The 15,600-nt window shown below is 44.7% G+C and overlaps 1 protein-coding gene across 2 annotated transcripts in view; it reads right to left on the reverse strand.

Annotated features, from left to right (window-relative positions):
• The window catches only part of LOC134909867 (amine sulfotransferase-like), a 113,018-nt gene that overhangs the window by 42,203 nt on the left and 55,215 nt on the right, over positions 1-15,600 (reverse strand). For both annotated transcript variants that reach the window (XM_063917200.1, XM_063917199.1), the window contains exons 3-5: positions 14,370-14,401; positions 14,024-14,213; positions 4,516-4,736 (exon numbers count right to left, since the gene is read on the reverse strand). In XM_063917200.1, coding sequence (XP_063773270.1) covers positions 4,516-4,736; positions 14,024-14,183 — 381 coding nt within the window. In that variant the 5' untranslated portion in view covers positions 14,184-14,213; positions 14,370-14,401. The remainder of the gene's footprint in view (positions 1-4,515; positions 4,737-14,023; positions 14,214-14,369; positions 14,402-15,600) is intronic.

Below are 15,600 nucleotides of genomic sequence, written 5' to 3' on the forward strand. Positions count from 1 at the left end.
CTTCAGACTAATCAGTTCCTGTTTTGACGTCACGAACACGCCCTGCGTTCACCCAGCCACGCCTGCTGCGCTCACCCAGCCACGCCTGCGTTTTTCTGAACACTCCCTGAAAATGGTCAGTTGACACCCAGAAACGCCCTCTTCCTGTCAATCACTCTGTGCCCAGCAGTGCGACTGAAATGCTTCGCTAGACCTTGTGTGAAACTACATCGTTCGTTGTAATAGTACGACGCGCATGCGCAGAAGTGCCGATTTTTTGCCTGATCGCTGCGCAGTGACCGAAAGCAGCTAGCGATCAACTCAGAATGACCCCCACTATCAACAAATAACAGAAAATATAATTTGAAGTTATAATATTTTATTTTATGTTAAAACACAACTGAACGAACAAAATAGTTGTATTTTTGTAGCCTTCATCAACACAGTGTATTATTAGTTATTTTATATCATCCACCCTAAGTTATATAGATATTTTTAGTCATCTCTCAATGCCATATTCAGTGTATCTCTCTCTCTCTCTCTCTTTCATATATTCATATATATATATATATATATATATATGAGAGAGAGAGAGATTTCTTATAACAATTTTTTATCATTAAATTAGTATATTGCTATCAGCAATAATTAGCTTTTGGTTCCAAATATAAAGCACTGAGCGTGCTGGTGCTATATAAATTAATGTTAATAATTCCCAAATATTAAACAGTATAGATATATTGCAAATTGTAATATTTGCTTACTCTTGTGACAAAGAATCTGTGTAGTGGAAGCACACACTGACTCAGATCTTATCGATTTATTTAATCAGGATGACCACAGACAAGTAACCATCACAGAGTAAATGTTCACAGCATAGCCATAGAGATAAATGGCTCAGACAGCCTTTTATACCTCAGACTCCTCCTCCCCAGGCAAGCAACACACCCACGGTGCCTTTATAAGAGAGATCTTTACAGGTTTTCTGATTGATCACAGACATGCTTTCAGCTGCACCAGACTGCAGGGGATAGGAGCACTGCAGGTAAGACACACATTTTCTATCCTCCACATACATGACTTCCCTGGGTTTATCAGCTAAATACCCCTGGTTCCTCTATAGCACACTGCTCCTATTGCCACACTACTGTCAGCTTCCGGAGTCTTACCGGTACGCTGGGGCCGCGGGGCTGGCTTCCTTGGCGTTGTGCGGGCAGCGGCGGAGGTGGGCTGCTGCGCCGGATCCATGGGCAGCAGTAGCGGCGGTGAGGGGGTCCGCTCGTGGTGGTGGGACACCGCTACAGCGAGTCGCTCTTGCTGAGCCGTTACTAGGAGACCAGGGGCAGTGAGCAATGTGGCTTTGCAAAGAGGTCTGCATTACTGGGCGCCGCCATGTTGGAGACCAAGTTTTAAGCATAGTTCCTGTTTCCTGTTTCTTCCAGCCAATCCAGGGGAAGCTCTCCCTATAAAAGGGGGCTGGTTTAGGACAGGGACGCCAGTGCTTCAAGTTACAACCCTGTTGTAGGTGCTTTAGCCTGTGCTCCCAGGGTTCCTGCTGTATTCTGGTTCCTCCTGATCCTGCTTGATCGGTTCTCTGTTGCTGCTGCAGCCCTGCCGTTTCTAGCCTGCTACTGCCTGTGGAAACGCTCCTGGAAAACCCGGTCCAGTAAGACTCTTTGAGCACAGTCGGCCCCGGATCTTCTGCCTCGTCTTTCAAGCCACACTCCACAGATCTCTTTCACCAGCCACGCCTTTGTACCACAGACTATAGCCTGCAGATTACCTTCAGCCTCTTTTTTCAAACCACAGTCCACAGTCCTTGTCTCCAGCCACGTCTTCACCCACCATCCACAGTTCCACAGTTCATCATCTACAGTCTCGTCTTTCAAATCACAGTCCACAGCTCTTCGCCCCCAGCCACTTCTTTAACCATCGTGCTCCAGCCTCATTTCTTTACCTCAGCCCTGTACATAATAAATACTTTCCATTGACTCTCAAACCCCGCCTACGTTCTTCATTGCTCCGTGTCCCATGCGAAAGAACTATATCCAGCCCCCTCATCTGGTTCATTCACAGCCTGCTACCTCCTCGGGCAAATCTCAGCTGCCGGATCCTCAAACTTTGCTAGACGTGACAACTACTGTATATAAAAAAGTGAATAGTCAAAAATACATACCACATTATTTAGTGAGAATGGAAGAGGAAACAAAAGAAGAAATAGTGAAAGACAGATACAGTGCCTGATTCTGAGTTTTGGCATGGCACTTGCAAGTGTGATCCATGTGTGCACAAATATGAGTAATTGCAGAGTCATTTGCACTTCAATGGCACCTTGACTTATGACTGGCTTGTAATGCAGCGTTTAACATAGACAAAGTGAGGGTATGTCAACGGAATTGTGGGGTGTATACAGTTAGATGCAATAGAGGATGTTGCAAATATGCCAACTATCAAATTAAGGTGTCTATTCATGTAGTAGTACTGTGGCGAGTGTTGATTATTCCTATATATCACATCATATCAATGCATACTTAGTAGTTCTTCTAAGTAGTAGTTCACACACACATACTTGTTCAGTAAAGCAGTACAAAAAACAGGCCCCTCTGCAATCCTGGGCAGAAATGGAATGCACCAAGACATTGTACAGTAACTTTGGTAAGTATAACGCTGACTGCACATGCACCAGGCAAGGACAGTTCATCATGGGGATGTTTCCCTTCTGCTGGGACAACAAGCAGGGCTGGCAGAACACCATCTGTCCGTGCATGCACGCGCCGAAGGGGGGGGTGCGAAAGGGGGCGCGTGGCCAGTACCGACGGGCATGCCGCGAGTTAGGGGGCATGGACTCACGGCATGCCCCCATTTCCATGGAAACGGAGGGGGGCAGGGGTGCATGACAAGGAACATGGGGGCGTCCCAGAAGTGCCAGAAATTCTGTAGGCATGAATGACACAGAGTGAATCACCAGGCTGCAGCAAGGGATTCCCCAGTCCCAGGACTCCTTCAAACATCGGCTCAGTCGACCCTCCTCGGGTCTTTCTCAAGGTCAGCTCAGGTGTGGATCACCTGACCTTGAGAAAGACCCGAGGAGGGTCGTAACGCGTAGGTGCTCATTTGGACTGACCTCCTGAATGTGAACGACGAGCGTGGACTGAGCCAGTGTTTGAAGGAGTCCTGGGACTGGGGAATCCCTTGTTGCAGCCTGGTGATTCACTCTGTGTCATTCATGCCTACAGAACTTATGTGAGCCAGTTCTTACCTCTAGCCGGTAATCAGCCATTTCTACTGTTGTCACCCAGGGTGTCAGCCCTACCAGTGAATGTCTGTACCACCATTGTGTGGTTTTTGTGTTTTAGGATTGTTTTTAATTGTCATGTTGTCTTGTGTGATGTATTACATTTTTAAACAGTATCACACTATGGTTGCCCATTATCTCTCTTTCCGGTAAAATTCCTGTGATCCACACTGAGAGTCTGTTCCTGTATAATACGTCTGAAGGATGTTATGGATCTGAGAGCTGGGCGTGACTAAGGCTCTACTGACGTAGAGTGAGGCGCTGTTCGAGCGGTATTCCACGTATCTTTTTTTCTATTGCATTTTGTATTAGAGGTGGGAAAAGCCTCTGGTGGTACACTGTATGACTAGCAGCCTTAATTGCGCACTGTTTGACACTTCACAATTTTCTTGCTACATGAAACAATGTACCCACACCTGCTTCTGCTCTTACATAGCTGAAAGTGCCTCATACCCTGGGGACTGTGTCACAAGCAGCCGCCCCTCACTATGGCATACTGAGGCACATGAAACAATGTATCCACACCTGCTTCTGCTCTTACATAGCTGAAAGTGCCTCATACCCTGGGGAACATCTAAATGACTGGTGTCAGAAAAGTGGGCAGAGAGAACAGGGAGGAAACAGGAAGACAGTGGTCTGCTTTTCAAACATCAAGAGGCTCATTACACTATCCTGAGCTGATGGGGAAGCGATCCTGTCACGCAGTTGGGGCACCGCTGGAGAAATCAGAAACTTGTCCATGCTATACTCTTTCCTGAATAAAGCGAAGCTGTGAAAAGCCTTGTTTTCTAAAGTGCTTCATGTAACAGAGTTTAAGCAATTATGGACCTTTTGCATTCATGTATCCATATTTACATTTTCAATGATGCTTAATTGTTTGTATTTGCCTGCTTGTGTTCTCTTATTTTTCAACTAGAACATTTACATATCTGCACTGCCAAGTGACCTTATTGCTAGCAGTGCTCCAAACAATATTGGAGTGGGATATGAAAAGTCTGTTTATAAAAGCATAAACCCATAAAATACCTGTACCTGAGGACTGACTATAGATTGATTAGTCTGCCTTCCATCTACTCCTCTCCATCCATTACATCCATGTATGTGTAGGATAGTGTGGTGCCCCTACTCAGTGGATTTAGCTAGTATCCCAGTCCAAAACTGGCTATAAATAAACATCTAATGCATTTTATCAGCATAGTCAACAAATGGATGGCGGTGTTTATACTGTATTATGTACCAACTTTTAGTTTCCGGTTCCTTGGATTCTTTGGCATCAGATAATAAGGTAGGTGGCTCAATAAGAGACGAGGAGAGGGACAGCTGTCAAAATCATTGATTAACAATTTAAATTCAAGCCATGGAGCTTTTGCCATGTTGTTAACATTGTCTTCTACATTGCCTTCTACATTGCCTTGACTTTCTTTGTATATCTGACAGAGGATATTTTGTGTCCAAACTGTTCCTGTGCAAAGAAAGTATGTTTCATTAGCTACAGTATGCAACATTAAATATAGTCTGTGTATGCAAAATAATGACTATTGCGTTTGTGGATGCTTTTGTTTTATGGGACAATATCACTTTTGCATGCAAAACTATTTTCCTAATAATTCAGGGAACAAACTCCCATTGCACAATACTTACCCTGTCTGATTCTCTTCTCATGCGCTTTCATGCACTCCTTGGGCCTCTGCTGCTCATGTCAGAGACATGACAGCCATACTGCATTATTATATAAATTAAAAATAAGCCTGTAACTTCTTTGTTTGTCCTGCAGAGTACAGGTTTAATATATATGTAACAGTGATAAAAACTGTAAAATTGAAGGAATCTGCCCTAATTAGAGATAAAACATGCTGTGTGTCATCAATTGGCCCTTCCTGTGGGCCTGGCAATCTGTAATCAATTACAATATTTTACGTTTTCACAAATGGCACTTTATAATTTGTGCTTTCATTTGTAGAAACAATTGTAAACCTGCACTCTCAATGCCAAAGACCAGGAACCACATGCATTGTAAATGATAAATGTTTGTAACATGAATGCTTGTCATTTTTTAAATAACAATGGTTTATGTACACAAATAAATGCACTTTAGGACTCAAAGAAAGCAGTAATGTAGCCCTCATTCCGAGCTGATCGCTCGCTAGCTAGCTACTTTTTGCAGCCGTGCAAAGCATAGTCGCCGCCCACAGGGGAGTGCATTTTTGCTTTGCAAGTGTGCAAATGCTTGTGCAGCCAAGCGGGACGAAAAAGTTTTTTTCAGTTTCTGAGTAGCTCTGTACTTACTCAGCCCTTGCGATCACTTCAGTCTTTTTGGTCCCGGAATTTACGTTAGAGACCCGCCCTGCAACGCCTGGACACGCCTGCATTTTCCAAACACACCCAGAAAACGGTCAGTTGACACCCACAAATACCTTCTTCCTGTCAATCTACTTGCGATCAGCTGTGCGAATGGAATCTTCGCTAAATTCCTCGCCCAGCAACAATTCGCTTTGTACCTGTATGATGCACCTGCACACTGCGGTGCATGCACAGTAGTAACCTGTTCATTGCGCTGCAAAAAACGTCAGTGACCAATCAACTTGGAATGCACTCACTCTTGGGAATCAGTCCCATTGCTGGAAATAGAATTCTTCCAGCAAAGAACCCCCAATCCTGCCCAAGGTCAGTCTGCCCAAGAGCAGTCTGTGCCAGTCCACTGCTATACCTGCCATATTGTGGTGGATATTCATGTACAAAAAATACTATGTTTATGGCAAAAAAAACCCCAACATGAAATAAACGGCATTTAAGAACAGGAAAAAATATATAACAGGATGAAAACAACCCTTTTTTAGTAGTCACATAATTCAATAGTTGGAACGTATTCACAATCAAATAACAATATGTTTTTGAATATTTGCTAACAGGCTCTTGCAGCAAATCTGGATCTCTCTGCTATACTGGGTGCATGTGAAGATCCCTGTTCCCTAGTCAGTTATTATAATAGGGATGTTATGGCTGCAATTGATATTTTCTCTATCGTCCTAGTGGATGCTGGGGTTCCTGAAAGGACCATGGGGAATAGCGGCTCCGCAGGAGACAGGGCACAAAAAGTAAAGCTTTAGGATCAGGTGGTGTGCACTGGCTCCTCCCCCTATGACCCTCCTCCAAGCCTCAGTTAGATTTTTGTGCCCGGCCGAGAAGGGTGCAATCTAGGTGGCTCTCCTAAAGAGCTGCTTAGAAAAGTTTAGCTTAGGTTTTTTATTTTACAGTGAGTCCTGCTGGCAACAGGATCACTGCAACGAGGGACTTAGGGGAGAAGAAGTGAACTCACCTGCGTGCAGGATGGATTGGCTTCTTTGGCTACTGGACATTAGCTCCAGAGGGACGATCACAGGTACAGCCTGGATGGTCACCGGAGCCTCGCCGCCGGCCCCCTTGCAGATGCTGAAACAAGAAGAAGGTCCAGAATCGGCGGCATGAAGACTCCTCAGTCTTCCTCTCAGCACACTTCACACGGCAGTCACTGAGGGTGCAGGGCGCTGGGAGGGGGGCGCCCTGGGAGGCAATGAAAACCTATTTTTGGCTAAAAATACCTCACATATAGCCTCCGGGGGCTATATGGAGATATTTAACCCCTGCCAGAATCCGTTAAGAGCGGGAGACGAGGCCGCCGAAAAAGGGGCGGGGCCTATCTCCTCAGCACACAGCGCCATTTTCCCTCACAGAAAGGCTGGAGGGAAGGCTCCCAGGCTCTCCCCTGCACTGCACTACAGAAACAGGGTTAAAACAGAGAGGGGGGGCACTAATTTGGCGTTAAAAATATATAAAAAAGATGCTATAAGGGAAAACACTTATATAAGGTTGTCCCTATATAATTATAGCGTTTTTGGTGTGTGCTGGCAAACTCTCCCTCTGTCTCTCCAAAGGGCTAGTAGGTCCTGTCCTCTATCAGAGCATTCCCTGTGTGTGTGCTGTGTGTCGGTACGTGTGTGTCGACAAGTATGAGGACGATGTTGGTGAGGAGGCGGAGCAATTGCCTGTAATGGTGATGTCACTCTCTAGGGAGTCGACACCGGAATGGATGGCTTATTTAGGGAATTACGTGATAATGTCAACACGCGGCAAGGTCGGTTGACGACATGAGACGGCCGACAAACAATTAGTACCGGTCCAGACGTCTCAAAAACACTGTCAGGGGTTTTAAAACGCCCGTTTACTTTAGTCGGTCGACACAGACACAGACAGGGACACTGAATCCAGTGTCGACGGTGAATAAACAAACGTATTCCTTATTAGGGCCACACGTTAAGGGCAATGAAGGAGGTGTTACATATTTCTGATACTACAAGTACCACAAAAGAGGGTATTATGTGGGATGTGAAAAAACTACCGTAGTTTTTCCTGAATCAGATAAATTAAATGAAGTGTGTGATGATGCGTGGGTTCCCCCCGATAGAAAATATGGGCGGTATACCCTTTCCCGCCAGAAGTTAGGGCGCGTTGGGAAACACCCCTTAGGGTGGATAAGGCGCTCACACGCTTATCAGAACAAGTGGCGGTACCGTCTATAGATAGGGCCGTCCTCAAGGAGCCAGCTGACAGGAGGCTGGAAAATATCATAAAAAGTATATACACACATACTGGTGTTATACTGCGACCAGCGATCGCCTCAGCCTGGATGTGCAGAGCTGGGGTGGCTTGGTCGGATTCCCTGACTAAAAATATTGATACCCTTGACAGGGACAGTATTTTATTGACTATAGAGCATTTAAAGGATGCATTTCTATATATGCGAGATGCACAGAGGGATATTTGCACTCTGGCATCAAGAGTAAGTGCGATGTCCATATCTGCCAGAAGATGTTTATGGACACGACAGTGGTCAGGTGATGCAGATTCCAAACGGCACAAAGGTGTATTGCCGTATAAAGGAAGAGGAGTTATTTGGGGTCGGTCCATCGGACCTGGTGGCCACGGCAACTGCTGGAAAATCCACCGTTTTTACCCTAAGTCACATCTCTGCAGAAAAAGACACCATCTTTTCAGCTTCAGTCCTTTCGTCCCTATAAGAGTCATATCTGCCCAGGGATAGAGGAAAGGGAAGAAGACTGCAGCAGGCAGCCCATTCCCAGGAACAGAAGCGTTCCACCGCTTCTGACAAGCTCTCAGCATGACGCTGAGACCGTACAGGACCCCTGGATCCTACAAGTAGTATCCCAGGGGTACAGATTGGAATGTCGAGACGTTTCCCCTGCGCAGGCTCCTGAAGTCTGCTTTACCAAGGTCTCCCTCCGACAAGGAGGCAGTATGGGAAACAATTCACGAGCTGTATTCCCAGCAGGTGATAATTAAATTACCCCTCCTACAACAAGAAAAGGGGTATTATTCCACACTATATTGTGGTACTGAAGCCAGAAGGCTAGGTGAGACCTATTCTAAATCTAAAAAAATTTGAACACTTACAAAGGTTCAAATCAAGATGGAGTCACTCAGAGCAGTGATAACGAACCGGGAAGAAGGGGAATATATGGTGTCCCGAGACATCAGGGATGCTTACCTCCATGTCCCAAATTTGCCCTTATCACTAAGGGTACCTCAGGTTCGTGGTACAGAACTGTCACTATCAGTTTCAGACGCTGCCGTTTGGATTGTCCACGGCACCCCGGGTCTTTACCAAGGTAATGGCCGAAATGATGGTTCTTCTTCGAAGAAAAGGCGTCTTAATTATCCCTTACTTGGACGATCTCCTGATAAGGGCAAAGTCCAGGAAACAGTTGGAGGTCGGAGTAGCACTATCTCGGATACTGTTACAACAGCAGGGGTGGATTCTAAATATTCCAAAATCGCAGCTGATCCCGACAACAAGTCTCCTGTGCTTAGGGATGATTCTGGACACAGTCCAGAAAAAGGTGTTTCTCCCGGAAGAGAAAGCCAGGGAGTTATCCGAGCTAGTCAGGAACCTCCTAAAATCAGTGCATCATTGCACAAGGGCCATGGTAAAAAAATGGTGACTTCCTTCGAAGCAATTCCAGTCGGCAGATTTCATGCAAGAACTTTTCAGTGGGATCTGCTGGACAAATGGTCCGGATCGCATCTTCAGATGCATCAGCGGATAACCCTATATCCAAGGACAAGGGTGTCTCTCCTGTGGTGGTTACAGAGTGCTCATCTTCTAGAGGGCCGCAGATTCGGCATTCAGTTTTGGATGTTGGTGACCACGGAGGCCAGCCCGAGAGGCTGGGGAGCAGTCACACAAGGAAAAAATTTCCAGGGAGTGTGATCAAGTCTGGAGACTTTTCTCCACATAAATATAGCTAAGGGTAAATTTATAATGCTCTAAGCTTAGCAAGACCTCTGCTTCAAGGTCAGCCGGTATTGATCCAGTGGGATAAAACATCACGGCAGTCGCCCACGTAAATAGACAGGGCGGCACAAGAAGCAGGAGGGCAGTGGCAAAAACTGCAAGGACTTTTCGCTGGGCGGAAAATCATGTGATAGCACTGTCAGCAGTGTTTCATTCCGGGAATGGAAACTGGGAAGCAGACTTCCTCAGTAGGCACGACCTCCACCCGGCAGAGTGGGAACTTCATGGGGAAGTTTTCCACATGATTGTAAACCGTTGGGAATTACCAAAGGTGGACATGATGGCGTCCCGTCTGAACAAAAAACGGGACAGGTATTGCGCCAGGTTAAGAGACCCTCAGGCAATAGCTGTGGATGTTCTGGTAACACCGTGGGTGTACCAGTCGGTGTATGTGTTCCATCCTCTGCTTTTCATACCTAAGGTACTGAGAATTATAAGACGTAGAGGAGTAAGAACTATACTCATGGCTCCGGATTGGCCAAGAAGGACTTGGTACCCGGAACTTCAAGAGATGCTCACAGAGGACTTATGGCCTCTGCCGCTAAGAAGGGACTTGTTTCAGCAAGTACCATGTCTGTTCCAAGACTTACCGCAGCTGCGTTTGACGGCATGGCGGTGGAACGCCGGATCCTAAGGGAAAAGGCATTCAGGAAGAGGTCATTCCTACCCTGGTCAAAGCCAGAAAGGAGGTGACCGCACAACATTATCACCACATGTGGCGAAAATATGTTGCGTGGTGTGAGGCCAGGAAGGCCCCACGAAGAAATTTCAACTCGGTCGATTCCTGCATTTCCTGCAAACAGGAGTGTCTATGGGCCTCAAATTGGGGTCCATTAAGGTTCAAATTTCGGCCCTGTCGATTTTTCTTCCAGAAAGAATTGGCTTCAGTTCCTGAAGTCCAGAAGTTTGTCAAGGGAGTATTGCATATACAACCCCCTTTTGTGCCTCCAGTGGCACTGTGGGATCTCAACGTAGTTCTGGGATTCCTCAAAACACATTGGTTTAAAACCAGTCAAATCTGTGGATTTGAAGCATCTCACATGAAAAGTGAACATGCTCTTGGACCTGGCCTGGACCAGGCGAGTGTCAAATTGGTGTTTTTTTTCTCAAAAAAGCCCATATCTGTTTGTCCATTCGGACAGGGCAGAGCTGCGGACTCGTCCCCAGTTCTCTCCCTAAGGTGGTGTCAGTGTTTCACCTGAACCAGCTTATTGTGGTGTCTTGCGCCTACTAGGGACTTGGAGGACTCCAAGTTGCTAGATGTGGTCAGGGCCCTGAAAATATAGGTTCCAGGACGGCTGGAGTCAGGAAAACTGACTTGCTGTTATCCTGTATGCACCCAACAAACTGGGTGCTCTTGCTTCTAAGCAGACTTTTGCTAGTTGGATGTGTAATACAATTCAGCTTGCACATTCTGTGGCAGGCCTGCCACAGCCAAAATATGTAAATGCCCATTCCACAAGGAAGGTGGGCTCATCTTGGGCGGCTGCCCGAGGGGTCTCGGCTTTACAACTTTGCCGAGCGGCTATTTAGTCAGGGGCAAACACGTTTGTAAAATCCTACAAATTTGATAACCTGGCTAAGGAGGACCTGGAGTTCTCTCATTCGGTGCTGCAGAGTCATCCGCACTCTCCCGCCCGTTTGGGAGCTTTGGTATAATCCCCATGGTCCTTTCAGGAACCCCAGCATCCACTAGGACGATAGAGAAAATAAGAATTTACTTACCGATAATTCTATTTCTCGGAGTCCGTAGTGGATGCTGGGCGCCCATCCCAAGTGCGGATTATCTGCAATACTTGTACATAGTTACAAAAATCGGGTTATTATTGTTGTGAGCCATCTTTCAGAGGCTCCGCTGTTATCATACTGTTAACTGGGTTCAGATCACAGGTTGTACAGTGTGATTGGTGTGGCTGGTATGAGTCTTACCCGGGATTCATAAATCCTTCCTTATTGTGTACGCTCGTCCGGGCACAGTATCCTAACTGAGGCTTGGAGGAGGGTCATAGGGGGAGGAGCCAGTGCACACCACCTGATCCTAAAGCTTTACTTTTTGTGCCCTGTCTCCTGCGGAGCCGCTATTCCCCATGGTCCTTTCAGGAACCCCAGCATCCACTACGGACTCCGAGAAATAGAATTATCGGTAAGTAAATTCTTATTATCGCCCCTGTGCATTTATGGCCTCGTAAACCACAACGTCAAGCTCCCTGGATCGATAACAGTGTTAGTGAGCTCAATAAAAGGGGGCGTAGACTGGAAAGACGATGGAGGAAGACTAACCTAGTGAATGACAAAATAAAACTAATAAAGCATAATGAAGAATATGAATTGACAATCACCCATAAGAAATCACAGTTCCTGTCATATGAGATCATGGCAGCAAACAATAGGCCAGCTCAACTTTTCCACACAGTGGAGATGCTTTGCAAGCCAGCATGCCTGCAGACTGATGAAACCCTCTCCCAGGCAAGATGCAGTGAGTTTGCAAACTTCTTTGCAGATAAAATATCCACCATCTGTGCTGGAATCTCCACAGTGCCATCAAAGGATTGCTAAACTACCAAGCCCGCCAATGTATACCACCTGCCTTCATGGACCAGCTTTGTCCCAATGGATGTAAAGGACATTGTTGAAATTGCTTGGAATTTGCGTCCCATTACCTGTGATCTGGACCCTGCCTCAACCAAGCTTCTAACAGGTTGTATGGATATAATTGGTCCTGTTTTTGCAAAAATTGTTTAGTGCTCTTTGTAGACAGGGATTTTTCTTGGACCCCTAAAGGAAGCAATTGTTAGAGACCTCTTCTTAAAAAACCTATTTTAGATCCCGAATGCATGACTAATTACAGACCGGTACCAAACCTTCCTTTTCTAGGAAAGGTTATTGAGAAAGTGGTTGCAAATCAACTGAAAACCCATCTGACAACCCATGATATTTATGATCTGTTCCAATTAGGATTCAGGAGAAGACATAGCACTGAAACAGCCCTGGTGTGTGTGTTAAATGATCTTCTGATGGCAAGAGACACAGAGGTGACTGTTCAATCTTAATCCTTCTGGATCTCTCTACAGCATTTGATACCGTAGACCATGGGCTTCTGATTAAGTGACTGATAAATTTCTGTGGACTGGATGGCACAGTCCTAAGCTGGTTCAAATCATTTCTCACAGGCAGGTCACAGAGAGTGTCGTCAGGAGTATACTCATCACCAACAGTGCCATTGCCATGTAGTGTGCCACAAGCTTCTATACTATCTCCCATGCTTTTTGCAGTATACATGCTCCCACTGGGTGAAATAATCAGGCACCATGGCCTGCTCTACCACTGCTATGCAGATGATACACAATTGTACTTGTCCTTTGCTCTGGGCACTGATAACCCAATATAACCCTAAATGGCTGTCTAGCTGAGCTCCAGGAGTGGATGAGTGCCAGTTGGCTGTGACTGAACCCGGATAAAACAGAGGGTCCTTATGATAGGACTGCAACATCAAAGCACAAGACTGCAGCATAGCCAACCAACTGGACTTACACTTCGGGATTCAGAATTACAAACCACTGATCGTGTGCACAATCTTGGCATTGTCCTGGATGGTGGCTTGACGCTTAAACATCAGATTTCACCCACAATCAAATCCTTTCTTTTTACCTGAGGAACATAGACGGAATCAAGCACTTAATTCCCTCAAATGATCTGCCAAAAGTCATACATGCATATGTATCATCTCGATTGGACTACTGTAATGCCCTCTACCTTGGTCTCCCAGCAAAAGAATTGCACCGCTTACAGCTGGTGCAAAACACAGCTGCCAGGCTGTTAACCGACCAGCCCCATTCCAGCCACATAACACCCTCATTGGCTGCCTGTAACATGGCAAATCATCTTCAAGATTGGCTTACTGAGTTTCAAAGCACTACATGACCAGGGCACAAGGTACCTGAAGCAGCTTCTGATTCCATACTGCCCCACTCGATTACTGCGATCTGTAGATGAAGGACTTTTAGCAGTACCTAGAATATCCCGTAATTCATCTTGGGGTCGAGCTTTTAGTCATGCGGATCCGACTCTATGGAACTCACTTCCTCGTACAGTGCGAGAGGCCCCAACTATAAAATCCTTCAAAAATAGACTAGATTTTCCTGTTTACTCAAGCATTTCCATAATGCTCCTTTAGTATCTACATGCTTCTGTATTTTCTGAAAAGCTTTTATGTACTTCATTGTTTTTGTACTATATTATGCTATGTAGCTGTTAAGCATCTTGAGTCCTATTGAAGTAAGAGCGCTATATAAATAAAATTATTATTATTATTATTAACATGACTGATTCCCATTTTCTCTTTAGATCAATGTAATTGATAAAAGTAAAATACTAAAGCAAAGTTAGAATTACAAGCTTACCAGATTTTGGAAAGGTGACCAAAAAAACATCACTGTCTCTAATTTCCATATCCTCTATAGCGTCGACGCCTTCTGGTGTACTCAAATTTTTGTGAAAGTACACACCTTTATGTTTGAACACTAATGCATCACATATCTCATCCTGTAATTTTTGGTCCATTCTTTTGATCTGCCCAAGTCTGTAAGAGGTCTATCAAAATATGTTAGTGTAATGATAAAGGAGTGAGTAACTGTGTTTATATTAATTGTATTTTTAGATGCTGCAATTTCTGTTAAAATACAAAAATAATGGATAACTAAACAGGCTATAGAAATAATGTGATTATTAGATTTCTGGAGTGTTTACCTTGGAGTTGATGAAAAGTATCTTGTCCAGATCTGTAAACAATACATAAATCATTGTATCAGTAACTGAAAACCACAAATGTTAAATCAACATACTGTATATCCCTGTAATTAACTTTTTATTTGTTTGGACTATTTCATATTAAGATTTTAATGGTAAAACCCAGATGCAGCAACTTCCCGTTTGCTGTATCTGGTCTGGATCATTTAACTAAATAATTTTTAAAATAAATAATTAGAATAGTGATTTATGAATCTATAGAAAATATATATTTTAGAATGAAGATATACACTACCCTGGCCAACAGTCACTCACTACAAGGTAGTGTGTTTATCAAGGTTACTGATAAATCCAAATAAAACACATATCACCAAGTAAGACAGTAGAAATTGTTGTGCCTGTCTAAGTAAGAATATATTTTGTATCCTCAAAGTCTCCAAATGCCTCATGGATGTCAGCCACGTTCGCCCTGTATTACTGAAGAGCTTATTGATAGTCATTGATAGCAACTGTGAACTCATGACTGCTTTTTAACTAGCAGATCTTAACATCTGCAACTGGATTTTTTTATGTACTCACCAGAAAATCCTTTCCCTGTGATCCATCTGGGGAATATTGCGGAGCTTATGCTGGGTTAGAGAACTAGACACAGAAGTATGGCACTAAACAGTTAACTAAAGCTAGCTAAGCCCCCATCTAACCCCTCCATCTTACCTCAGTTTAATTTAACACAGCCACATAGAAGAAATAACAACTAAACCTCTATCAACCAAAGTGAAAGTGAGCAAGAACAAGAGAACATCAATAAAGGGAGGAAACACATTGTCCCCAGGAAACACATTGTCACAAGGAAAGAATTTTACGGTAAGTACGTTAAAAATCCAATTTACTCATGCATCCAATCTGGGGGACACTGTGGAGCTTATGCCAGGAGGTCACAAAGCAAATATAGCTGTTGGAGGCCTTATCTGGATAAACCACACTCTAAACATTATACCAAAAACTTGCATCAAAAAGGCCAAAAGTGTTAAACAGGTAAAACTTGGTGAAAGTATGCACAAAGGACCAGGACAGTGCTCTGCACAACTGCTCCACGAAAGCACCATGGAAACCAAGAGGTTTCTCCCACATGAGTAGAATAAGCCTGGAGGGAGGAAGAAACCAGTGTATTGGAATACACATAGGCCTGGTACATGGTGGCTGTAACCAACCAAGCAATAGAATGCTTAGA

The sequence above is a fragment of the Pseudophryne corroboree genome, chromosome 4, assembly GCF_028390025.1.
Source record: "Pseudophryne corroboree isolate aPseCor3 chromosome 4, aPseCor3.hap2, whole genome shotgun sequence".
Classification (NCBI taxonomy): domain Eukaryota; kingdom Metazoa; phylum Chordata; class Amphibia; order Anura; family Myobatrachidae; genus Pseudophryne; species Pseudophryne corroboree.